Below are 27040 nucleotides of genomic sequence, written 5' to 3' on the forward strand. Positions count from 1 at the left end.
TGAACTTTCAACTACAAACAAACATTTAGTTTCTCGACGTTTTCTGACAAGACATTTCGTTAATGCATAACGCATGTATGTAGTTAATCATTAAACTCCCCCGACTCTGTCCCATTGCTTATACAGTGCGTCCCAGAAAAAAACGAAACCGAGAAATATTGATGTTTTATCATAACATAATCACAATTTCTGTTTGTTTAAAGTAATGCTTGCATCTATTATTTAATCAAATGAGTTCGTTTTCACTGGTCTTTCGCCTTCTTTGTGCATGGCTGATCGTCAACGAAACGGAGTCTTTTGTCAACTATGTTAGTTGCTACGGCAGGCAGCCAGTGAACACGAACTCGTTTGATCAAATTATGGAAATGCAAGCATCATCTCTTCAAATTGCTTGTCATCACTCATGCGTGGAATATGCATCATATAAGTTGCATCAAATGAGAATGGAGACTCTAAGCTTTCCAAATATGTGTAATTTATTAATCGTAATTGTGGTCAAGTTATGATAAAACATCTATAGTTCTCGGTTTCGTTTTTTCTGGGACGCACTGTATAGGGAATGTCAACAAAGCGAAGCGACCGGTTTGATCAGGAAGAAGAATTCACCCCCATTATTGTATACATTACGACATTTTTAGTCGTGATCAACATATCATTTCTGTCTCTATGTTGGAAGGCATAGAGACCTTATTAAATTGTAGGCGAATTGTGGATATTTGTTTGACTATGAATCCCCTTTTGTTCATCAGCCTGGTGGGATTATTCAGCATATTTCCGTACATTACTGGAAATGCGGGTGAGTAATGACTCATTATATGGCAACTCGACGATTTCGTAAAATAAAAATCGTCAATGCCTTGAGTACACATTTCTCATGTTTCTTGGGACTTAACATAATAACATATTATGGCCTTTATACCCGCGATCTGAATACTGACAATTATTAATGTCTGTATTTTCTGGACATTAAGGGCCAATACACCCACTACATTGGTGGGACTGAGTAGTAGATGTCTGACAATGGGCGTGTTCACACCGCAAGGGGGACCGTGGGCGGACCGTGGATCGCGCTATCGTAGCGCGACCCACGGTCCGCCCATTGGCATTCGCCGGATCCACACCGCAGTGAGATAGCGCGGTCTATCGTAGCACCCCCTTTTTGAGAGGTCCTGTTGCCATGACGCGTGACGTCATGAGGTCAGAGCGGTCAAAGATTTCGCGCGCTATTACGAACTAGGAGTTTTTTTTTTTTTTTTAAGGTCAGTTTTTATTCTTTTCTCTCTTGAAACAAATTATAATCATAGTACAAATTACAATCATCATATGTAACTCTCACTGCAAATGTGATGACATTATAAATCAGTATAAATTTTTGTCTTACAAACGGCTTCAAAAGAAACTTACATAGTTAGTTCCTATACATCATATTTGAAACAAAAATTCATATTTTCAAAGAAAACATATGCAGTTGTATAATCCAAATTTTTTTTGTTTTAACAATGTAGCAACTTATACTTCTTTTTATACTGTTGTCCTGAGAGAAAAGTTTTCTCTTTTTGTTAACCCTACCCTACCCGACCTTTCCCTTATCCCCATCCCCCCCCCCCCCTCTTAACCGGTGGACGACTGGCTCTGGGTTCCAATTGTTTGTCTAATACTCAGGTTTTCCCATTTAGAAAAATGAATAGTGAGAGTTCCCCTCATTGCTGCCAATTTCCTTTCTTCTACTTTATCCCCTATTATACTATTCTTTATTTCATTAAAAGAGGGTGATTTTTTAAGTTCTCTATTTCTATAAATCAGATATTTAACAAGAATTAAAACATGATTCATTAATTGATATTTTCCTTTATTTCTCTCCTCTTTCCCATACAGAATTTCCTCCAAACTACAGTTATGTATTTCAAAGTCTAAAAATCTCGTGCACATTTCCCACACTGATTGTGCAAATTCACAAGTATAGAATAAATGTTTATATGTTTCTTCATCTTTTTCGCAAAATGAGCATAAGTTAGTCGAGACAAGACCAAAACGGAAGAGGTGATGGTTTGTATATAATATATTATGTATAAGTTTGAACTGAAACTCTCTTAATCGACTGTTAAGTGTACACTGTCTTAGTCTTAAAAATATGTTTTCTATTTCCTTACAGGAAAAACCATAGTTCCTTCCAATTGTCTCAAAAACCAAAGGTTTAAAATCATCTTTCTTTATTAATTGTACATAAATTTGTTTTGATTTTAAATCAGCTATATTAGTTGTTTTCTTCCCCAAAGTGAAATCAGTTCCAGAATTATTTTTTTCTTCTCCCTTTTTAAAATAATTTTTCCAACAAACTGGTAAACAGGCATAAAAGTGCTTGATCTTTTCAATTTCATTTACTTCAACACCTAAATCGATAAAATGCCCGTCACTTTTTAGTTTACCATCGTTTTCCAGAATATGTTTTAATTTGTAAATTCCTTTGTCATACAACCTCTTATCGTATATACAACTTCCTTCATATCGAATAAGTTTATTATTAAAAATTACCACATCACCAATGTCTATACTCCTTATATGTCTCGTATTCACCCAATCTTCTAATAAATCCATATAAAATTGTGGAGCTGTCACTTTTAATAACCTTGGTATATAGTCACATGAAAATATCAAATCTCCACCCACGTGTTCAGTGACAAAGTTAAAATATTGTTTCCATTTCATGTCTTCATCTTTGTTTAGAAGTTTTTGAATCCACATAATTCGCTGCGATTTAACTTGTGCAGAAAAATTTAACATCTTTAACCCCCCTTGGTTATAGTCTAAGAACATGGTGTTTCTATTGATTTTATCTGTTTTTCCTTTCCATATGAAATCAAAAGTTAATTCATCCAGTGAATCATAAACCCATTTTGGAACAGGAGTAAGTGACGCCCGATAAAGAACTTTAGAATAAATGTGCACTTTCAATAGTTGAATCTTACCCATAAGTGTTAAATCCCTTTGCTTCCAAATATTTAAAAGTGTTTTTATTTTACTTAAGATTTCTTTATAATTTAGATCTTCTTTCTTGTGTTCATCGAGGGAAAAGAAAATCCCTAAAACCTTAAGAAAGTCAACTATTTCGCCAAAAGCAAAATCACAATCTAAACGTTGACATGAACCTAACCTTAATATTTTAGTCTTGTCGTTGTTTATTTTCAGTCCAGACATTTTTTCGAAATCTGCAAATAATACTTTTAACCTATTAATTGATTTTTTATTGCGAACAAAAATTGTCATATCATCCGCATAAAGTACTAGTTTAGTTTCCTTATCTCCAAAATTAATTCCGTCCACCAATTTATCTATTCGTAATTTGTGTGCCATTACTTCAATACACAAGATAAAGAGGTACGGAGAAAGAGGGTCTCCCTGTCTTACTCCCCTTTCTACTTTGAAATAACCAGTGGACCCTCCTTCATTTAATACACAACTTAGAGTGTTCATGTATAAAACTTTAACCCACTTTTGAAAAGACGGACCAAAACCAAATGACGACAGAACTTTTTGAAGAAATTGATGTGAAATTGAGTCAAAAGCTTTTTCGAAGTCTACAGCTAACAAAAAACCAGATAAATTGTAACGGGATGTATGAAAAATAATATCATCTATAATGCGAATGGCCTCACCAATATTCCTCCCTTTCATGTAGCCCACCTGATCTCCCATAATGATCTCATTTAATACTTTCTTGATTCGCTTAGCCAAAATTTTTGTTAAGATTTTATAATCGACATTAAGAAGGGAAATGGGTCTATAATTTTTCAGTGAAAAGGGATCTTTCCCATCTTTAGCGATTAACGTAATTACAGCTTGTTTTTGAGACGATGCTAATTCTCCTAATCTATATGCTTCATTCAAGGCATCTTTAACTAAATCTCCAATATTCGGCCAAAAGGTACGATAAAATTCTGAAGAAAAACCGTCATTTCCAGGTGATTTGTTCTGTTTTAATTCTTTTAAGATTTCTAGGCATTCTTTATTACTTATAGATCCTTCACAGTATTCTCGAGATTTTTCAGTCAATTTCGGTAAACCTTGAAAGAAACTATTATAACAATTATCCGAGCACTCGTACTCTACTTTACTGTACAACATGCTGTAAAACTTCCGGATTTCTTCAGTTATCCTTTTTTCATCGCAGCAAATAGCACCATCTGAGGTTTTAATTTTTTTAATAGTACTCTTTCTTTTGTTATTTTGCATTAATTGATTGAAATAACGCGAATCCCTTTCTCCGCTTTCGTACCACGAGGCTCGTGATCGAATCCTAATTCCTTCATTTACATAGCTATAAACTTCCTTTAATTTCTTTTTTGTATTTTCCAATTTTTCTAAAGTATCTGCATTAGTGCTTTCCGTCAATTGTTGTTCTAAACATTGTATTTCTTTTTCTAAATCTGTTCTTATTGTTCTTCTTTGATCAGCCAATTTTTTTGAAAATTTTTGTGTAAAGCTCCGAATTTTCATTTTTAAAAAATCCCATAACAACCTTTTGTCTTTTATTTTAGTTTGCAGTTCGTTTTTTAATTGACAAATTTTCTTTTTTAACTCTCTAACATAATCTTCATTTTCACATAAACTATTATTGAATTTCCAATATGACCCTTTTCTTCCATTCGTTTTATTGACTGTTTTGTCAAATAAACGTAAAAATATTGAATGATGATCAGGGGCAACAGATGGAATTATATCGCACTTCATAACCATTTCCTCTAGACATTCTGATATTATCCAGTAATCTAGTCTACTTTGCATAAAGGGATTGTTTTGCATATAAGTGAATTGCCTTTTTAAAGAATGCCTACATCTCCAAATATCCAAAAGCTGCAAATCTTCCATGAATTTTTCAAATTCTCGATTAAATCTTTTCGAAATCCTGTTTGAAGATTTCCCGTTATAATCAAATTCAATGTCCCTAATCATGTTAAAATCACCACCTATTATAACCGGGTAGTTATCTTTATTTAACTTAGCCAGATTATTACGTAATTTTCGAAGAAATTGCAATTGATCACTCTCAAAATTTCTTGTTGGAAAATACACATTGCCTAAAATCAACCTAACACCTTGAAACTTACAGTCTATAAAAATATATCTACCCTCACTGTCTTTTAAGACTTGCAATATCTCAATATCTATCCTCGGCGCAATCAAAACGAGAACTCCTTTACTGTGATTAGAACCATGACTAAAATAAGTAGAACCCTCCCACATTGAAGCCCACTTGTCCTCACAATCGCTAGTACTAAATGTTTCTTGTAGGAAAACAATGTCCGCCCCTTTATCTTTACACCAGAAAAATATGCGTTCCCTTTTATCTCTGTCCCTGATCCCTTTCACGTTGAGGGAGAACAATTTACAATTAATCAGAACATCCATAACCTATCACACACAAGAAAATTTAACCCAGTCCCAGAGCCAATCCCCCACCTTAAAGGACCCCACGAAAAGCAAGAACGAAACCCCGTCATCTGGGAAAGAAACTGATACATGTAAGGCATGCAATATTGCAGCTCCCCCGCCCCACCCCTCCCACTCTAAAAATTTCTATTTAAAGGTAACATTCCCGAAAATAAGGCTATAAAGGATTATGTACCCTCTCCACATTGAAGGTGCTATAATAGCCTGACTTACAGAATACACAAAATAAATGCTTCCTTGCAACATTTACATTCCAATGCTCTCCGAAACTACTTCTTTTCTTTTCTTATTAAAGAGTGATACATTTCACCTAACCAACAGTCTCACAATAATAACTACAGACCCTTGGAATTTGCATGCATATAAAAAAGTTTTTTTTTAAACAAAAAGATGACATTCTTGAGACGCATGTAGTTCGAAGCTTAAATACTTCTCAAACATAAGGAAATTTGACTTGGCAACAGCCCTGAAAAAAAATGAAGCAATTATTTGACTAAGAATAAGAGTTATCCATTTACATTCCAATACTCTCCGAAGCTACATCTTTTCTTCTCTTATTAAGGAGTGATGCATTTCACCCAATCAACAGTCTCACAATAGAAACTACAGACTCTTGGAATTTGCATGCATATAAATTTTTTTTTTTTTTTTTTTTTTTTTTTCCCTCTCCTCTAGAACTGTCAAATAGATTTTCCATTGAGAGAACAAAAGCATTTCCAGTATGCTAATAAGTGTATTGCTTCTCGTGACATAATAGATAAGTACACCTGAAAAAAAAATGAAGCAATTATTTGACTAAGAATAAGAGTTATCCATTTACATTCCAATACTCTCCGAAGCTACATCTTTTCTTCTCTTATTAAGGAGTGATGCATTTCACCAACAGTCTCACAATAATAACTACAGACCTTGGAATTAGCATGCATATAAAAAAATTAAAAAAAATTAAACAAAAAGATGACATTCTTGAGACGCATGTAGTTCGAAGCTTAAATACTTCTCAAACATAAGGAAATTTGACTTGGCAACAGCCCTGTTGAGTTGTACCGATTCAGATTCAGATCGCACCAAAATAGAATTTAAGTATAAAATTCCCCGCGTGTAGAACGATGACTTCCGGCGTGCTATCGTAGCTCGGGTTCACACCGGCAGATAGCGCGGTCTAGCTAGACCGCGCTATCTCTAGTGGACCACCCCAAAGAGGCGCTCCAGTGGCACGCCGTTTTGGCTCGCCGTGGCTCGCTATTTGGCGGACCGAAACGACGTTGTACCTTCCACACCGCGCTATCTCTGCCGGTGTGAACAGCCTCAATGACCGCCTTCACTTTTAAATAACATAATCATGAAGGCTGCTTGCAAAGGTGGGTAAATACATGTACCGGTAACTCTAGCAATCTCTCACGGAACTGATGGCAGTTTTACATCGGCGAGGACAAGCGGGTTTGAACCACGAGACCACTAGACCCTGAGTGACTGGCCGAAGGACACCACAAGTGACCACATGAATCTCAACTCTATGGAGAGTAGAATTTCTAATGTTCTTTTTTAAACATCAAGGAAAATTATATTTTGATTTCATTCAATCGTTTACAATTTGATATAGAAATAAGTCCGATGACGTTTATTGCTTTGATCAGGTTATCATAATGTGACCCAATTTATACGAATTATCTAATTCACCCATTACGAATAATTGCATTTCAATAGTAGAATGCAAATTGCTTAATTACGTGTTATTATTATTATTATTATTTCTTTGACCAATCGGAAAACATACAATGAGTATAACAATCAGATAATCAAATAATACATAGAAATGTCATAATACATGCAAACAGCTTTAGGAAAGTGGAGAGGAGAGAGGGAGAGAAAGATACGATTTATTTATTTATTTATTTATTTAAAATGGTTTATTTCATTAAAAAAACATTCGCGGCCCGAGAGCCGAATTGCAGTTTCTTTTACAAAGTATACATCAGTGGCAAAGTAAAATTACACGTAAAACCTGCATGGTAGCATTATGGTAGTAAAATTGCGATATATAATAAATATAATAAACATACATATGATATATAATTGTGCTTCAACGACCTTTGCAAATTGCTTGGTACGTATACAGAAATCTGAATTGTATTACCATACATCTGCTGGTAAGGGGTGACAAAAGCAATTAAAATTGCTATTACTCAAAAGCAGGCCATGATGTTTTTCCTACCTAGCAAAAACTAATATATGCAAATTGAATTCTGACTATTGGTATATATTTATACGTAGCAGGTGAATGAAATTATTTGTATCGAGGCGATTCACAAAGGCATGTGCATACATTTGGTTACATTACGAAAATGCCCTATTTCTTGATCTTGGGTGCATTCAACCGCACAACGATGTGATTTGTACACAGCTCCAGTAGCTGATCGCGGGGGCCCAGGTCCCCCTCCCTTGGCCCCCAAACAGGTAAATTTAACGGTTTTCAAATAAAAAAAAGACAACGGCCCCCTCCCCTTGGCGCAAGGGGGGTGGTGTTGATTTTTTTAATTTTAAGTATTGCTCACTAACCCCTCCCCCCCACACACACACACCCTTATTCGCCGGTTGGCTGATACGGCGCTAACTATTTTCTCACGAATTTGGAAGAAAACAAAATTAGTGCTCCACTTTCAGAACTCACGAAAGACGTATGTTGTCAGATTGCTTACAATTAGTCACTGCCTATTTGACTTTCCCAGTTAGAATCATGAACACACATTTTTGGTACTTTTCATTCTTATCAGCGCCTTTGAATAGGCAACTAGATATTGGTGCTTTATAAATTCATGGATTGAATTGGAAATTAATCTACATTTACCACTCTCCGCCCAGGTGTTAAATGGGCGACAGGAAGGAATGCCTTAAATCAAGCACGCCGGAAGCAGTTTGGGATTAAAAAAAAAATTTTTTAGGGGGGGGGGGCAAACATTATAGGGGGCTCACCTTCCAGAGGCAGTGGCGTAATGAGCAAAGACGTTTGGAAGGGGGGGGGCAAATAAAAATCTGCATCACCAGCACTCTTACACGTTACATGCAGGCCCCGCGGAACGTTTTTCAAAGTGGAGTATCATTAACGATCAGGTAGAGCGTTAATTGGCGTGGGGTCCAGGGCCTGAGCCCCCGGAAGCTCAGGGTTTTTAGACTTTAAATTACGGTCAGATAAGCATATTTAGATACCTTATTTGTGACACTGGCCGGTCACTAATTGGCGGGGAGTCCAGGGGGCAGAGCCCCCGGGAGCTCAAAGGTTTGAGATATTTAACTACGGTCAGATGAGCATCCAGGGGCCCGCCTTAGGGCCCTTGGTGGGGTCCAGGGGGCAGAGCCCCGGGAGCTCAAAGGTTTTAGATATTTAATTACAGTTAGATGAGCATCCAGGGGCCCGCCTTTTGGTCCTTGGTGGGGTCCGGTGGCGGAGCCCCTGTAACCTCTGGGGTTTAGGCATTTAATTACGGTCAGATGAGCATATTTTGATACCTCATTTGTGATATTGGCAGGTCACTTTTTTCTCTCTCTCTCTCTCTCTCTCTCTCTTTCTTTTTCTCTGTAACATACTTTTGCAAAAAGTGAGAGCGGCTTGAGCCCCCGAGCCCAGCTGTTCTGCAGGCCCTGACACGAAGGCTTCTAAATAAGCATATTTTTCGCCTGACTGTAAATTGGGGAATTTCAAATTTTCCAACAAACGCCTAAACAGGTATGACTTACACACAAAATTGAGAAAAAAATACGGACATTTTTTCAAAATTTCAGCAACATTTGTAAATCACTGGTATCGAATAAGAAATACCCCCCCCCCCCATTAGTACGCCAGCGTTCAGGGGCTCATGTCTTCTCATCCCTATAACAAAAACACACACGCTTTCCCATCCTCTCACAATATTTCCACGATATGCGCGTATCGTTATTATAAAAAAAAACATTGATAAATATAGGTGGCATGCGGAATGTTTAGGAAATTAAATCCCTGTTAACTTTCCTATTCTTTGAATGGAATTTTATATGTGATTTAATTCAGGTTTGTATTATTATTATGTTCTTTTGAGTTAAAAATACAAACCATCTTTACCCCTTTACTGTTTTTTTTTTTTTTTTTTTTTTTTTGATGGTGGGGGCAAAAAAAAAAGCATGTTGCCCCCCCCTGCCTCCCCACTTCCGGCGCCTATGCCTTGAATGCTGTGAGCTCTCATACGGTAGCCTAACAGAGTCGAGGTAATATTGGAGCGCCTTGAGCTTCTTGCGTGGTGGATAATTATGTGCGCTGTATCCAATATACTATTATTTTTATTAAAGACCAAAAAAAAAGATCTTCCCTTTACTGGTCTGAAAGACAGCACTGAAGGTTATTTATACATAAAATATTCTCTCATCTTTCACTTGCTTCTTTATAGAATATGTGCGACTGGTGGATGGACAGGTTCCCTCCGAAGGAAGAGTTGAGGTGTTTTACAATGAACGCTGGGGGTCCGTCTGTGACGACCACTGGAGTCTATACGAGGCCATGGCGGTATGCAAGGACCTGGGCTACAGTGGGGCGGACCTGGCCCTGGTCGCCGCAGCCTTCGGCCTTGGAAGTGGTCCCATATGGTTGGACGATGTAGAATGTCGAGGAGGAGAAGAGAGCTTGGATCAATGCAACCATAATACGATAGGGACTCATGACTGTGCGCACGAGGATGATGCTTCGGTGATGTGTACAGCACGAGGTAAGAGCTATTTTTCTCGAACCTTATCAACGAAAAGGATATACATGTATTATATTCTACATACTAAGAATCTTGCTCTACGATTGGTCAAGAGTAAATCATATGATAAAAGACAGTTCGCCCATCCACATAGCTCCGTTTAGTCTCATTTCACAACGCCCCCTATCGTCAGAGCCAGCAGCCTAACATGTTAGCCTATGGAATTTTACCCCCCAAAATCGTTAAAAATTCATTTTTGTTTCAACGAAAAGCACATCCACCCCGACGTACGTTATCACTAGCTCTTTCATTGGAACCCTCATGTCCCATTGACTTTTGAAAGTTCACCCATCGTAATTTGATCAAAATAGGTTGCAAGCTCGTCATTGCCTATAATACACATGTGAAACAAGTCGAACTTTGGACTCAGTTTGCCAAGCGATTTTAAGATTATAGGTCAAGCACACGAAGGATAAGAAGCATGAATTATCATAGATCACTTCTGCTTGGTTCATTATGTCCATTTCATCCAACCCCACCCCCAATTTTTCCTTTAGTAAAAGCATACATTTTGCCGAGGTAAGCAAAAACATGAATATTCATGAACGGTCAGACAATACAGCCTTTTAGTACTTAACGTATAGTGAATGGGAATGGGCGATGATCCGTCCAGGAGGTAGAGGTCCTGCAGTGGTTTGTGCTGGCAATGTTCCAGCGAGCGAAAATGAGACAATCGAAGCAATATGATTGATGGGAGAAGAAAAGTTCGTTGCACTGTGTAGATAGTAGTATTATCTACACAGTGCAACGCACTTTCACTGAAGATAGAACTACTATCTACACAGTACAACGTACCGTATACGATGCGTATTGCGCTCGTCTTTAGCGCTTTTAGTGTTAGTACGCGAACTTTGGTCACGCGCGAACTATATGTTCACACCACCATACTGCATGCACTGTACGTATCGTACACCGTTTGCTAGCTGTTAATTGATGACTTGTTGCTCTAAAATGACGGAAGAAGTGAAATGTTTCCGATGTGGAATATAAAGCAAATAATCATATTTTGGTTTCAGGCGATGGCAAGCTTTCACTTCCTCGGCGATCTGAATGTATACGCTATCTTTCCTCAGCTTCGCTTCAGAAAGTTAGCTACATCCAGATCGCCTCGGAAGTGATTGTCCCACCACCTTCACCAACGGTAATTATTTGCTTACTATCTCCTGTAGCTTATGAACAGAGGCCCCCCCCCCCCTCCACACACGAATGACAAAGAGAGAGAGAGAGAAAATTGGCGTGAGGTGAACGGGGAGAGAGAAAAGAAAGAAAAAATATACCATAGGTCCACCCTCCGAAACCTTCCCCTAATTGGTGGCCTAGCTAATCTGAAATCCATTTAACGAATATTAAACCCCCCCCCCCCCCCACAGCGATGACAGTGCGCTCTCATTGGTTGGCTTTCAGGATTTCTCCTTTATCATGTTTATGATGATTCTATCTTTTTTCGTATACAGTATTCTAGAGACAGGGTTTAGAAATTGCGTATTGGCGTCATTTCGAGGCACCAGTCTCACGAGACAGATATGAAATGCGAGAGAATAAGGCCAATGATAATTAGTTAGTGGTCGTATCATTTATCATGTTGCCTTTTCCCTCTCAGATTCCCTTCGCTTTGCTTTGCTTTGCCTTCCCCCTTTTCAAGGGCGGGGGGGGGGGGGGCGTAGCTACGCCATTGAACATCTACGTTTAATTGTTCTAAAATAGGTTGGAGTTCAATGTATTTGCTGAAATTTAATTTTCGGGTAAACTCCATCATAATTCGTTGAGTAACTATGGTATCAACTTCGTTACATCATATCTAATATATATATATATATATATATATATATATATTGTAATAATTTGTCTGTAACAAGGTATATGATTAGATGCTGCTTGTAAGTGTCGGCTTGCATGGTACATGATATTGTTCCTATTTGCGTTTGCTGCTTTTCCGCAGGTGGTATTATTATTAATAGGGTGATCACACTGCCTGTGCACACAGTCTGCCCCATGCACATACACACACACAACAGCAGTCAGTTGGTAGAAATAGCAATTTTCGTAAATTTATTTTTAAAAAAACAAACAATATTTTTAAACTTTTATTTCATATATCTTTCGAGCATACCTTTAACTACAATTCTGTGTAGTTTCATTGTTATAGGCATGTGGGAAATATGTTAAATTATTAATTAGAATATTGTCTTTTCAGCCATGTGTGACATGGCCCGCTGATCGCCCATTGACTGTTATTCTGCGTGGTGAAAATGCACGTTAATGTATAAAACTCCCCTACAAAAATGCAATATCCTCATGTGTTTCACTCAATGAATCAATTTGTTATTTACACTCAAGGTAGCCACAACTGTATTGGGGTCACCAAATTTTATTTTTCTCTGAAATTCAGTCCCTGTGGAATGTTATGGCCTGTTGAATTAAATGGTTTCTCGGAAAATCGTCATAAATCCTCAAATCTGACATTTTTTTAAAAGAAGCTTTACTGTGATGTAGCTGAAAGTCTGCAGATTCTTATCATTTGTTCGGTTTTTCTGAATAATTTGTGAAACATATGAGGAAATAGCTGTAACGGTGATCCAAGTAATTTCCATCGCCATATTTTATTGGTATTGCAAAAATATTTGGAATTTAATGTTAATATTTGATGTAAATATGATCTATAAATATATGATTTTTAAAAATGCCAACAAAATGAACAGTTTGACTTTCCTATATATATAATTAGCTGAAATGACCTAATTTGCATATTTGATGAATATTCATATTTTTTTTTTCTTCAAAAAAAATATATTTCCATACCTGTCTGATATACATAGGTTTCATTGATGTATCATGTTCGGCTTTGATTTGATTACATATGCGCATATTAATTAGACGGACTTAGTTATTTTCACAACTTTTTCATATCTGCAGATTCGCAAACTAAAAATGGCAAAAATGACTTATTTTGTTTGCTTCTGTTTTCAAAACGGTAATAGATATATGAATTTTTTTTGGTATGTTTTACCACAAAGATGATATTTTAGTGTCTGATAATTTAATTGATTATTTGTGTCCAAGAAAGTGATGAATTAAGTTGTCAACTTTGTCGAATTTTGCCATTTTTGCCAATTTGAACATTTCTGGCAGGTTTTTCGGTAATTTTGCGATATAAAAAAAATGGTATAAAATCACAACGCATTGACCGAGTTCAATTCTGTTTTTTGTTTTTTGAAGCTTTCATAAAGCTTGATCATTTGCAATCATCAAATAACATGTGTTTGTTGTACTTATTGTTGGTGTGCTATACCTATTATTATTAACTTTCTTCTTTCCGTCGGTCTTTTTTTTTAAATCACGCAATAACTTGTCTTTAAGAAGAAAGACCGAAAGGAAACCGTCTCAGTGTTGCTAATAATCAAGGCAGAATCATTGTCCAGGTGTTTGGAGTTTTGTTGGAGATAAGAATGTCGTCGTATTAGTATATTTACATACCAACGCCTAGTAAAATGATATCCTTCGTGTTTCTGATATGTCCCATCCAGGTTCTTTAAGACTTATAAGGATTCATCCGACTCATGATATCATACTGCAGATCATGGGGAATTCCTCTAACACTTGGGGCAGCGTTTGCGGTGATACCTGGACCGCTGCAGCCGGGGAAGTAGCGTGCCGTCAACTTGGCTTCTCTGGTTACTTGAACAGTTCTTTGAGTGATCCGTCACAAAGCACCAACTCTGGGCACAACGACAACGACACACGGGCATTCCTCAGCGGTTTCCGTTGCTATGGTAACGAGAGGAGACTGGAAGCGTGTCCGGATGCAGAATGGGGCACCGTTGACACCTGCTATAAGAAACAAGATGTGATTCTACAGTGTGATCCTACAGGTATTGTCTCAATAATAATTATTCTGCAGAAGCAGAAGCTACTACACTGTCGCTGATATAGTTGGAATATTTTTGTTTTACCCCAATTTATGGGGTAAAACAGAAAATGCAATAATTTTTTAATAATTTATTGCATTTTACCCCGGTCCCCAACATAAACAAATCCTCTGGACGGCCATGCATTATGGCTCAAGGCATGGGCACACAGAGGACTTTTTTATGTTGGGAACCGGGGTAAAATGCAATAAGTTATTGAAAATTTATTGTATTTTCTTTGTTTTGTTTTGTGTATGGAAACTGCCCCTTAACCTAGCCCCCGCTGCGTACAGTCATGGTTCAGTGCAAAGCAATGGCCTCGTAACTATGAGGCCCCAGGATCAAAACCGTTTCGATGTGTGCCCTTTTGTGGGGCATTAATCCTCATTACTGTCATTTATGACTTAAGGGCGTAGGTCCCCTAGTTGATAAGCATAGTAGCATACACATGCTTCAGCAGTCACGCAAAACACAGATTGTCAAATTATTATTCAATAAAATCTGAGAATGTATACTATTATCTAGATCTATTATTTTTAAATTATTTTTAAAATAATTTCATCAATTGGGGTAAAACTAAAATATTCCAACTATATGAGCGACAGTATATGTCCCATTTGCAGGCCAAAAAAAATAAAAATGAAAAGGTTAAATTTCAACGGCATTTGAAAAAAAATACTAATTTAGAACTTACCTCAAAAACGAAAGGGCTTGAAAATGTCTTTTAGTGGAAATATAACGAATCGAATTTAGTGATTGCAATCATTTTAGTAAAAGTCTGATTTTCAGACCCTTGTACCGAATGGTCGTACGTTTTGTGCTGCGCAAAGATTCAATCAGTATGATTTTGGCCATTACAAGAAGTGGGTTATTGATGTAGTTGATGTATGTTATTACCAACGAAAAATGAAAGAAGTCAGGCACTCACTCAATAGTGTCTGACAGTGAAGTCTAGAAAGTAAACGGGTTTTCTTGCATAATTAGAATAATAGAAAACGTTTAAATTTCACAGATTTATAGGACATACGTGACATATTCACAAATCCTGCAAAGTTCTACATAATTTGATGTTGGCTGAAAGTGGGACATGATACATGTACCTTTTATTGATGCTCATTGCACACGAGGCGTCGATTGCTAACATGTGATTGCGTCATTGATCGACTAGTGCGTTTTTGACGCGCCATGCGATAGTGACATCGTTCACAAACTGAATGCAATATCAACTTGAACTTGATTAGCGCAGGTTATGAAGTATTCAACATAACGTTCCGTGTGCAATAGGCATAAGCCTTCGTAATTAAATTATCCTGAATTATGAGCATAGCAGTCAGCAAGACAAATTTATCGAGACAAATCAGATCAAGAATAGGTTAAGAAAATGTTGAACGTCGCCCATACATCATAATTATGAAGGACTCCTTTTTGGAAGTTGGATTGTGATGTCGTAAGTGGAAATCATTGTGTACTTTATTTCTTTTGTACTACAGATCACTCGACTCTTTTTATCGGTCTCTTTTTAGATTTCGTTTCAGTTTCACATCAATGTCAACATTCACCAAGATCATTTTATTTTCTTCGTTCACCAGACGCCCGCCTTGTCGACGGTAGCGGACCATACGAAGGCCGGGTTGAAGTCTTCTACGGTGCCACCTGGGGCACTGTTTGCGACGACCAATGGGATATCGACGACGCCAGCGTCGTCTGCCGCCAACTTGGCTACAAACTCGGGGCCAAGGAAGCGCCTCGGAACTCCCACTTCGGATCGGCTGATGGTCCTATTCTTCTGGATGACCTAAATTGCCAAGGATGGGAGAGTGGTCTCTTAAGCTGCGAACACAGTGGTTTCGCAAATGATAACTGCGACCATCGTACCGACTCGGGCGCTGTTTGCTTGAGTAAGTTTTCCCATGATAAAGTGATTTATAACACGCTAAATCATTATGAAAGGGAGAGGGGTGGACCACATATTTTCAAAAGAGTTTGGGCAAAAATTTCAGACAGATAAAACAGTTCTTAGTTTTCTTAGTTCTTAGTATTGTTTAGCGTCTTCCCCTCTGCTTTTAGTTGCCAGCATCGGGTAGAATTGTCTAATTATTAAACCGAGAATACAATTTGTGATTTGCGACATTTTTTTAGCTTGGGAGTCTCACATCCCCACGACACCTTGCTTCTGTAGTTCTAATGGCACCATTGAATGTTAAATGTCTAAGTATATAAAGTTTACAGAACAGGCTAACTGCGTGTTAATACACATAACCGTTTCAGAACAGTTTAGTTTAGTAATGAATTTTATTCAATTTTGTCAAGCCACTATTTACATTCTAGATCCAGGTGAGGTAATTGGGTACCGGTAGGAATCAAGATATTTATTGAATGCTTAAGCGCAGGGGCGGCGATCCTGGGGTGGGGGGACGGGACGGGGGGGGGGGGGACACGTCCCCCCCAGGGGCGTCGCTAGACCTTTTTCAGTGGGGGTGTAGAGGCCAACGATTACCGACAAAACTAGCCACCAATTACCGACAAAATTAAATATCCCAATATCTACAAATTTAACCCTATAAACCCGGGGCCGAAGGCTAAATTGTTTTTCCTATGGTATATAGTAATTGCGTATGCGCAAATGATCATTTTCCTCGACGACATAAATATACGAATTATTTCGTCAACTAAGTCAACATCAAAGCTGTATATTTTAATGCAGGTGCGGAGCTAGGATCTCATTTTAGGGAGGGGCGGTAGTGAGTAAGCGAAGCGCGCTCATTAGGGGGGTGTCGGTTTTAGGCCTCCCGCACGAAGCGTGGAAGCTTAGACGTTTCCTTAAATTATTAGGAAAAGAAGACGATTTATTGTACCGATCTCGACTGTTAATCCTTGTCTGAATGAGGTTCCCCCCCCCCCCCTCCCGAGCGAAGCGCGAAAGCTTTGACGTTTCATTAAATTATTATAAAATGTAGACGATTTGCTTTACCGTTCTCGATGTTAATCCTTGTCTAAATTCAGTTTCTCCCCCTCACGCGCAAAGCGCGGAAGCTTTGACGTTTCATTAAATTATGAGAAAAAGCAGACGATTCGGTGTTCTGTTCTCGACTCTTTAATCCTTATCTGAATTCAGTTCTGCCCCTCCCGCGCGAAGCGCGGAAGTTTTGGCGTTTCATTAAATTATTAGAAAGTAGACGATTCGTTGAACTGTGCTCGACCCTTAATCCTTGTCTGAATTCAGTTTCTCCCTTTCTCGCGCGAAGCGCGGAAGCTTTAGACGTTTCATAAATTATGAGAAAGAGCAGACGATTCGGTGTTCTGTTCTCGACTCTTAAAGTGACTCGGTAACATTGTTGAAGGTTGATGAAAAAAATTGCTTAATTTTTGTATAAAATGTTACTTACTATCCTTCTACTATACTATCCCTCTGACATGCAAAAAATCCTGAACAAATTCTCAAACCACAAAGATATCTATGGTTTTCTTTGAAGGCGTCGATGTGAGGCACCCTCTTACAGTGAATAAAAGTAAATTATCCCAACCTTTTTTGAATTTTCCCAACCGTTTTTCCATGACAAAAATACATAAAACAGGCTATAAAAATCTGTCAACACTTAACTGTCTGGAATGGAATGTAGAGCCATTTTATTGCTTTGTGACGATTTACATTCACCTAAAATGTAATTAAATTGTCCTTGTCTTGATGCTGAACAGGCTTTGACAAGTAGCAGAATAGAAGTAGAATAATATAGTTGGGAGAATTAAGGAATCGATCAGATCAGTTTTTCCCAATTTGTACCACGAATAATGATCCGTTTTCACTCAAATTTTCAGATTATCTTTAATTGTACATCTAGCATTGAAGTCACTACCTTAGCACCACTATCTCTCATCTGAACAATGTTACAAAGTCCCTTTAATCCTTATCTGAATTTAGATTTCCCCCTCCCGCGCGAAGCGCGAAAGTTATGGCGTTTCATTAAATTATTAGAGAAAGTAGACGATTCGCTGAACAGTGCTCGACTCTTAATCCTTGTCTGAATTCAGTTTCTCCTCCTCCCGCGCGAAGCGCGGAAGCTTTGACGTATCATTAAATTATGAGAAAAAGCAGATGATTCGGTGTCGGCCTACTGTTCTCGACGCTTAATCCGTATCAGAATTCAGTTTTCCCCCCCCCCCCTCCCGCGCAAGTTTTTACTTTTCATTAAATTATTAGAGAAAGTAGACGATTCGTTGAACCGTGCTCGAGTCTTAATCCTTGTCTGAATGAAATTTCCCCTTCCCGCGCAAAGCGCGGAAGTTTTGACGTTTCATTCAATTATTAGGGTAAGAAGACGATTCGTTATATCGTTTTCGACTCTTAATAAGCCCTAATTGTCTGAATTCAGTTTCCCCCTTCCAGCGCAAGAAGCTTAGACGTTTGATTTAATTATTATAGAAAGAAGACGATTCGTTGCACCGTTTTCGACTCTTATTAAGCTTTTTTTTATCTGAATTTTGTTTCCCCCCTCTTGCGCGAAGCGCGGAAGCTTTGACGTTTCCTTAAATTATGAGAGAAAGAAGACGAATCGTTGAACCGTTCTTGACTCGTCTAAATGAAGTTTTCCTCTCCCGCGCGAAGCGCGGGAATTTTTGCGTTTCATCAAAATATAGAGAAAGGAAAACGATTCGTTGTACTGTTCTCGACTCTTAATCCTTATCTGAATTCAGTTTCCCCCCTCTGCGCAAATCGCGGAAGCTTAGACGTTTCCTCAAATTATTAGAGAAAGAAAACGATTCGTTGTACCGTTCTGGACTCGTCTAAATGAAGTTTTCCCCACCCGCGCAAAGCGCGGGAATTTTTGCGTTTCATCAAAATATAGAGAAAGGAAAACGATTCGTTGTACTGTTCTCGACTCTTAATCCTTATCTCAATTCAGTTCCCCCCCCCCCCCTCTGCGCAAATCGCGGAAATTTTGGCGTTTCATCAAAATATAGAGAAAGGAAGACAATTCGTCGTACCGTTGTTGACTCTTAATCCTTGTTTGAATTAGTTTCCCCGAACATTTTAAACCTCTGATTTCTTTAGCTGATATTATAGGAAAGTGAAATTTCGAGAAAATACAAGTATTGTAGTTGTAGTCACTCTCGAAGACGCCACAGCGGATAAAAGTCACAGTTCGTAGGGGGAAAAACTTGTCGGCCGACCGACAATATACATCTTACCGACTTCAAACTTCTGCATCGATATAGTACACGAGGATCGAGCAAGAATACCGACACAGCTGACCCGACACAGCAACATATTTACCCATGTCTTTCTTGCTTCCTTGACGAGACGACTCCACCCACAACCCCCCTTTCTTTTACTCCCACTCCTCCTTTCTCAGGCTCTTACCTCCCCTCTCTCTCCTCTCTTCAACCCCCGTTTCTTTTGTTTCCCTTTTCTCTTTTTTCTTCTTTTTTTCCTTTTCTTCCTTTTCTTTCTTTTCCTTTTTTTCCTCTTCTCCCTCATTTTCTTTTTTCTCTTTCTTTCCTTTCTCTTTTCTTTCATTTCTTTTCCTTTCTTTCTTTTCTTTTCCTTTTCTTTTTTCTTTTCTTTCCCTTTCCCTCTCTTTTTTCCCTCCCCCTTTTCCCTTTTTTCCCGACGGCAGCGCAATTTTACCGACAATATCCTGACAGGTGGAGGGGCGTCGCACCCCCACACCCCCCCCCTTTGGCGACGCCCCTGGTCCCCCCTCAATTTTGAAAAAGTTCCCCCAAAAAATGTATAGCAAATACTGACTAAAGACGGCAACTCACGTTTAAACTCTGGAGGGCCCAAGAGTGCACCGTTTAGACTACTAAATATGCAAAATATCTTCCCACTCGGTCGCTACGCTCCCTCGCATAATATCCTTCAAAATTTACAAGTGTAGAAATCTGTATTCTGTTGGTATCATGTTAGCATACACTGTTAGAAAAAAATTAAACAAGTTGTTTAAAATTGTAAACAACAACAAGTTAACCGGTGAATCGCTCAACTGTTGTTTAAAAATTAAACAACTTAAGGTTGTTTACGTTTTGAACACTTAGTTGTTTAAAAATTAGAAAAACTTTTAAACAACACTTGTTTAGTAATAAAATTGCACAACTCGGTTGTTTAAAGCAAGTTGTGTAAATGTTAAACAATAATGTTTAAATTACTAAGCAACTGTTGTTTATTCAATATTACTGCACAACTGGGTTGTTTAAAAGGAGTTTCTTAAATTTTAAACAGAGCTGTTTAATGGTTATTACCTCATTTGTTTAAATTTGTGAAATGACCTACCGGAACCACTCCTGCAATAATCACAAAGATTACACTGTAACATGTAGAGCTTGTTGCCAATTAACTTCAACATTTGTTCATCATATTCATTTAACAGTGACAGACAATATTATTATTTGTCTCTATAACTTCACCTAAACCCCATCGGCGAAGCCGAAAAGAACCAAGTCGTCGCCTTGCCCTTGTTTCGCCATTTTCATCTGCACTGCACTGCACTAGCACTAGCATTGCATGCTGCATGCGCTATGCATATGTACGTACTTTGTGCATATCGCATGTGTGCGCCCAAATTTCAATCGCGTATCGAGAAAATGTCAACGCGAAGTCATGATTGGTTAAATCTATCACGTGATTTTTCCCCCGGGACTTTTTAAACAACTCTGTTTAACTAAATCTTTTTGTTTTTCAATACATAGTTGTTTAAGCCAATCGAGCACTGATTTTTCGATTTTGAACAACGTTGTTTACGTTTTTAAACAACATTATTTTAAACAGTGATATTTTAAACACCGTTCTAACTGTGTAGTTTACAATGTATGTTTACAGGATGAAGAGTTATAGAAATGTCAAAATAGTGTGCAGCGTTTAGACAACTAAAAATGCAAAAATCTTCTCACTCGGTAAGTACATAGTTCGTCCTTGTTTTCACGAAGTGACGGTAGTGAGGAGAATCGTCACGCAAAGTGAATGCAATTTTTTTTCACTACCGTCACTTCGTGAAAACAGCGACGAGTTTTTTTACCGAGAAAATTGAAGTGTGAAAAAAAGAATATTGCTTGTTTTTATACTATAATTTTGCTAAAGAATGTAATTTTTTTATACAACAAAACTTCAAAAACCTGTGAGGGGGTAGTCACTTTCGTCCCTCTCATTCTCTATGCTCCCTCGCATCGTACTGATAGGAGGAGGTTGGGGCAGTTCCCCTCAATTTTAAACGTGGTTTATTTCTAATTCGATTCCAGTGATTTACAAATGTTGTTGAAATGGCATGATTTTTCCCTGAGCTTCTGGGGGCTCTGCCCCCTGGACCCCACTAAGTGCCCTAAGGCGGGCCCCTTGTTGCTCACCTGGTCGTACTTTAATGCCTAAAACCCCTGAGCTTCTGGGGGCTCCGCCCCCTGGACCCCACTCCAATAAGTGACCTGCAGCCAGTGTTACAAATAATAATTAAATGCCTCAAACCCCTGAGCTTCATGAGGCTCCGCCCCTTGACACCGCCGGGGCTTTGCCCCTGGACCCCACACCAATTTACGCTCCAATTTCTTTTCCTTTGCTCTACCTGATCGTTAATACTTTAGTTCCCCCCCCCCCCGCCACTTTGAAAAACGTTTCCAGGGCCTGCGTAACATGTTAGAGTGGTGGTGATGCAGATTTTTTTCTGCCCTCCCCCCAAACGTTTTTGCTCAAAACGCCACTGCTCTTCCGTCCCTCGCATTTCGTTCCCCCCGGTCATGGAAATCACCGCCCCTGCTTAAGCGTCTAACATCTAGTCAGCTCGGCTAGGGCCGGTGTACTCTTCTAAACCCGCATTGGGACACTTTCTAAAATTTTAGTATCACTCTCATAATGTTCATCGCCAACTATCATTTTAGCGAAAGACAAGCAAATTCGCCTCCTGGGCGGTTCCACGAGTTACGAAGGTGTAGTCCAGGTGTATGACGACGAGTGGTACACTGTCTGTGACGATGCCGACTGGGGCAGGGAGGAGCGGGAAGTCGTGTGTCGTCAGCTCGGTTACGAGGTCGACGATGATGACCGGACGCCCGTCGCGGTCATCAACGCCGTGATCGGTGATACATCAAGAAGACACTGGGAATGCACGGGGAAAGAAGAGGTGCTGTACTACGAATGTGTGTCGAATATTAATCATGGTGTATATGAATGTCTTCCAGAGACAGTTGCACAGGCTTGGTGTAGCAAACCCAAAGGTGAGATCAAGCCTTTTGTAATCAGGTCTAACATTTTGCTGAATAATGTCATATGCCCTACTTTCACCTGAAAGTAAATAGATTTTTTTTAAATAACTCCATAGAAAAAAATAAAAAACAAAAATGAGTTACTACGGTATTTGTAATGGTGGATACATTATAAACAAAATGTGATAACAAGGGCCAGAAGACAAAGAAGTTCATCAATTTCTGGTAAAATGATCTGTGCTAATAATGCTAAATAATACGAAAATAACATACTAGGAAATAATAATTATGCAACGTGATTAGCTGTGTATCTAGCATAAAACTGGTGTACGCCGCCCCCCCCCCCGCTCCTCCGCTCCCCCGCCACGACAAAGACGGCAATTTTCAATGATCATAATCAAGAAATATGAATCCACAGAGAACACGATCGCGAAGACTTTCGAAGAATCAACCTGAGTCAATTGCAATAGCCTTGTCCATTCCCTTTTGAAGTTTGCGAATAAACTTGATTTGTAAAGGAAATACAACGCTGTATTGAAATTGCTCTTAAGTTGATTTCTTGAAAGTCTCTGCGATTGTGTAATATTCGTGAAGTTTAGGTTTGATAAGAATGACAGACCCTGGAGTCCGAGAGAGAGGCGATAATGTAAGCGAATTCAAAGAATCGTGTTTACGATGTTTTATTATTTTGTATGTATAGACTTGGACATCAGACTACAAAATAGCGAGTACGCTGGTCAAGGTCGGCTCGAGCTATATCACTCGGGTATCTGGGGCACCGTGACATCCCTCAACGAACATCAATCCGAGGTCGTTTGTCGACAGCTCGGCTACGAGTCCGTCATGGAGATCTATGACGAGGCCGTGTTCGGGATTGGTGATGGTCCTATCTGGGACATGGAGACGATCACGTGTGATGGGAATGAGGATAATCTCAGAGAGTGCGTCTCGGCTGGGGATGGCGTGGGGGTCGACGATCTGGACCATACTCGAGATATATCTATGATGTGCAGGCCTTATGGTAAAATAATTGTCGCTATGAATTATTTTCTCATTTTTGAAACTCAAGTGCTCATTTATGATTTTTAAACAATCGTTTTTGAATCACTGAGTGTGACGAATTATTTATTTAAATTTAAGGCTTTCTTTAAATTAACGTCTGACGGCATTACCAAACATTGATCAGTATATTTCGGCAATATCAAAGGCAATGACATTGCATTTACTGAAATCTTCAGAAAATGTGTTCATAAGTTCTGCATAAAGATGACAATTAAGTGAAATACTCAATAGATAAAGCAAAGTGACTATCGTTGAGTTTCTTCATAGTAAGTGAATTGTGAGATTTTGACCTCCTTACCGTCCGATAGAAGTTGCCGAGTGTGTGTGATCTAATGGAAGTTAAAATTTAATATTTCTTTAATCTTAAGTATGTTGAATATTAATTCAAATTATTTGTATGCGACTTAAGCATCTCTAGAGATGGATATGTTGCGCTTTATAAATGTTGTTGTTATTATTATTATTATTATTATTATTATTATTATTAGAAAACAAGAAGCATGAAACTTGCCAAAATTATTGTAACATATAATTTGGGTGAAATATCCGATATTTGGTGTCTTAATTATCTTTCTATTTCCTAACTTTCACACAAAGTAAGCATTTTGCCATTTTGTGTTATAAAGATGAATGGAACGCATTGCTAGATTATACATCATGTTGCTGAATAATGAGGGGAATGTTATTATTATTACCTTTGTTATTTTATGTATTAACTTTATATTATTAATGTATATTTGTGTTCTTTTTCTAGAATCCATCGGAACATTAAAACCTAGGCTGGTAGGCTATAATAACGTGATTTCGAATGGTCGGCTTGAGGTGTACCTTGGAGATGGAGCCTGGGGGACTGTTTGCTCATCGGAAGGATGGGGGCAGACCGAGGCAGAGGTGAAGCCCCCTCCCAAACTCTCATCTCTTTCCATCCCCCATCTCCCATTTTTAACCCTCCCCCTCACAGTCGTCAAATGGTCTGTACCTTGTACCTTGTACATGTAGCATTTACAAATGTATGATATAATACAAAAAAATGAGATAAAATATTTAAAAATTCTCCTCGCACACCAAATACGGAGGGAATACGGATCGTCCGGTTTTCATTCATATACATTTGTATAATGAATAGATTGAAATGCTAGAGCGCCGTAATTTACACATTTGGAAGCGTATAGAGACGTTTGGTGCTTGGTAGGATTCCTCCAAAAGACGCTAGAAAAGAACCAAATATTATTATCATTATTATTACATAAAACACCCTCTCCTATTATTCTAATTTTACATTATAGGCTTATAATTATATTGCTTCGTGATAAATGCCATTTTTTCTAGTCGCACCGGCTTCGAGTGCCCTCTTCCACCCCCCCCCCCCCCACAATGGAATTTACCCCCACATAATATATACATCTGACAGGAGATTTAGGGACACGTTGAGATCGCGTTTTCTTATCTCACAGATCTGTTCTGAGACCCGGCCAATCACCGCCAATACGATCCTAGCCCGATCAATAATCGACACTACCTCCCAAATTTAACATGTTTAGGGTAATGTTTAATGTCGTCGGTATTTCGACGATCTTTCGTTGGTGTTATTGGTGTGACTGTAATTGATTGAAACCTTAAGAAACTCGATGTTCGAATTTATGTTGTATTCGGTAACAGTGGCGTAGCGAGGGTCCAACCATCGAAGGTGGGGAAGGGTAGCGCTGGTGTCATGGAGGTCACATGGTCTTGAGAGGTGAATGATATTCCTGGCCCTTTTCTTTTTCATTCTCCCTTGTTTCCTCTTTTTCGTCATTAAATTGAGGGACAAGTGCTCCCTATGCCTCCCTGTAGCTACGTCACAGTACAGCAATTATTTACTTTTAATTTGTCTGATGCTTACAGATTGTATGTAGACAGCTGAACTATGCCTCGGGTACCTATGATGCTAAGATCCTGGATCCTTCAGAGTTTCCTAATAGCAACGGCCCGATTGCATTTAGCAACGTCAACTGCAATGCAGACGACGGCAGCCTGAGGGAGTGTCAATATGGTGCCTGGGGGGAGCAAGACTGCCTGCACGATCAGGACGTCGGAATCGATTGTTATTATTACGGTAGGTCACTGCGTTCAAAGCAACCTAAATGAAATAGAAGCTTGAGCGCCACTCGACTTTAAAAAAAAAAGAGTGGAGCAAGCACAATTTTCTTTTATTTCTAGTGTCAACATAAATGAAAGAAACGAGAAAAAAAACCCTCAGGCCTTATCGGAAAATTAAAGCTAGTTTGAAGATGGAAATGCAAAGTTGCAAAAATGTGCTGATCGAACACACTGCAATTCTCTTTAAATATGCAGAACCTGAACCTGAAGATGGCATACCAGTCTGGGAAATAATACTTATCGCCGCCATGGGTTTGTCAATGTTCATCATCCTCATCGGCCTGGCTATCTACCAGCGAGGGCGCCTCCACCGTCATGTCTCCGCCCCAACCCACACCGCATCATGTGATGACAATGGGTACATCCATAATTCTGCTTTCGACATGACCGAGCCCCCGCCAGACTACCGGCCTTCCACGCCGCCGCCAACCGAGTCGCCGCCCTCTTACGAGTCGCTGGTTTTAGAGTCTCCCTACAAGCCGAACGAGGATGCCGCCACGCCCCAGGCCACGCCCCCGGCCACGCCCCCGGCCACGCCTCGGGTTGATGAGGACAACCGTCGTGGACATGATCAAAATGATGAAAGAACGACGCATCAAAACAATGCGATGCCTCGTGGTATCTATCAAACGACTACGTACATTTGAACTGAAAAATTGTAATGATTTCATCATGGGCGTTTTAGATCCACGATGGAAAATTCACAACCCATGTTGAAAATAACGAAAGTAATTTATACGTACAAGAAAAAAACATAATCTCATGCATGTATGTGGAAGTAAATCTAAATACCGAATTACCGACTATTCATTGTCCGTTTTTAAGCCAGTATAAATCTTGTAAAATTGTGGTTATATATACACTTCATGATAATATCTGTAAATAAGATTATGATTCTGGCTACGAGTTCCATCAACGTGCCCTTTAAATTTACATTTATAGTCTAATGAATGTAAATGTAAATGAATTCTACATGTACATCATAAAAAAAATTTCTATATAAATAGCCATATTTTATTACATATAATGTCGTTTACTAACAAACAAGTTGCATATATCACGGAAAGGTTGACAGAAATTAACATTTCCCCCCCCCCCCCCTCAACAAAAAACAAAACCAAAACAAAACAAAAAGATGCAAAAAAAAAAGTCCAGTCAGCTAGAAGCCATTCCACTTTGCCGTCATCAATTAATCTACAAACAATCTGAAATATATTTTTGTTGTGTAAGGTGTACATTTCGTGATCGGTTTTACTGTATTTGACTGATTTTCCGAATTAAAAAAATAACAAATTTAGTTTTGTCGAAAAAATGTCAGCGTAACTGAGTTAAATTTATCAACTCTCATAATGATCATCTACATGTGCATAATGTACTGAACTTTTTCCAACTCAAAATATCTTAAATTATTTTGTCTTGTTGTAAGAATGTATTCAATATGTCAATTCGAGTATTCATATACCATGCAAATATCCCAAATTCCATCGCTAAATGTATGGACAATAAAGATGCACCTTTTAATACGAA

At 38.6% G+C, this 27040-nt stretch overlaps 1 protein-coding gene across 1 annotated transcript; it reads left to right on the forward strand.

The window, feature by feature from the left end:
• The first annotated feature begins 601 nt into the window (after positions 1-601).
• LOC105439408 (deleted in malignant brain tumors 1 protein-like) lies at positions 602-27040 on the forward strand. Its single transcript, XM_030975839.1, has 9 exons — positions 602-796; positions 9867-10181; positions 13745-14089; positions 15715-16023; positions 21989-22324; positions 23013-23333; positions 24129-24265; positions 25259-25469; positions 25709-27040. The coding sequence occupies exons 1-9, from the start codon at positions 667-669 to the stop codon at positions 26158-26160; spliced, it is 2556 nt and encodes an 851-aa protein (XP_030831699.1). The 5' UTR covers positions 602-666; the 3' UTR covers positions 26161-27040.

This window comes from Strongylocentrotus purpuratus, unplaced genomic scaffold, assembly GCF_000002235.5.
Source record: "Strongylocentrotus purpuratus isolate Spur 01 unplaced genomic scaffold, Spur_5.0 spur5_scaffold_8, whole genome shotgun sequence".
Lineage (NCBI taxonomy): Eukaryota > Metazoa > Echinodermata > Echinoidea > Camarodonta > Strongylocentrotidae > Strongylocentrotus > Strongylocentrotus purpuratus.

What these genes read in the sequence shown, in the direction of transcription:
- LOC105439408 (XM_030975839.1), top strand. Translation starts at nt 667, where the DNA reads ATGTTGGAAGGCATAGAGACCTTATTAAATTGTAGGCGAATTGTGGAT. An exon ending in GGTGATGTGTACAGCACGAG is followed by an intron (nt 10,182 to 13,744) that starts GTAAGAGCTATT and finishes TGTCCCATCCAG; the next exon opens with GTTCTTTAAGACTTATAAGG. An exon ending in TTGGTGTAGCAAACCCAAAG is followed by an intron (nt 22,325 to 23,012) that starts GTGAGATCAAGC and finishes TTGTATGTATAG; the next exon opens with ACTTGGACATCAGACTACAA.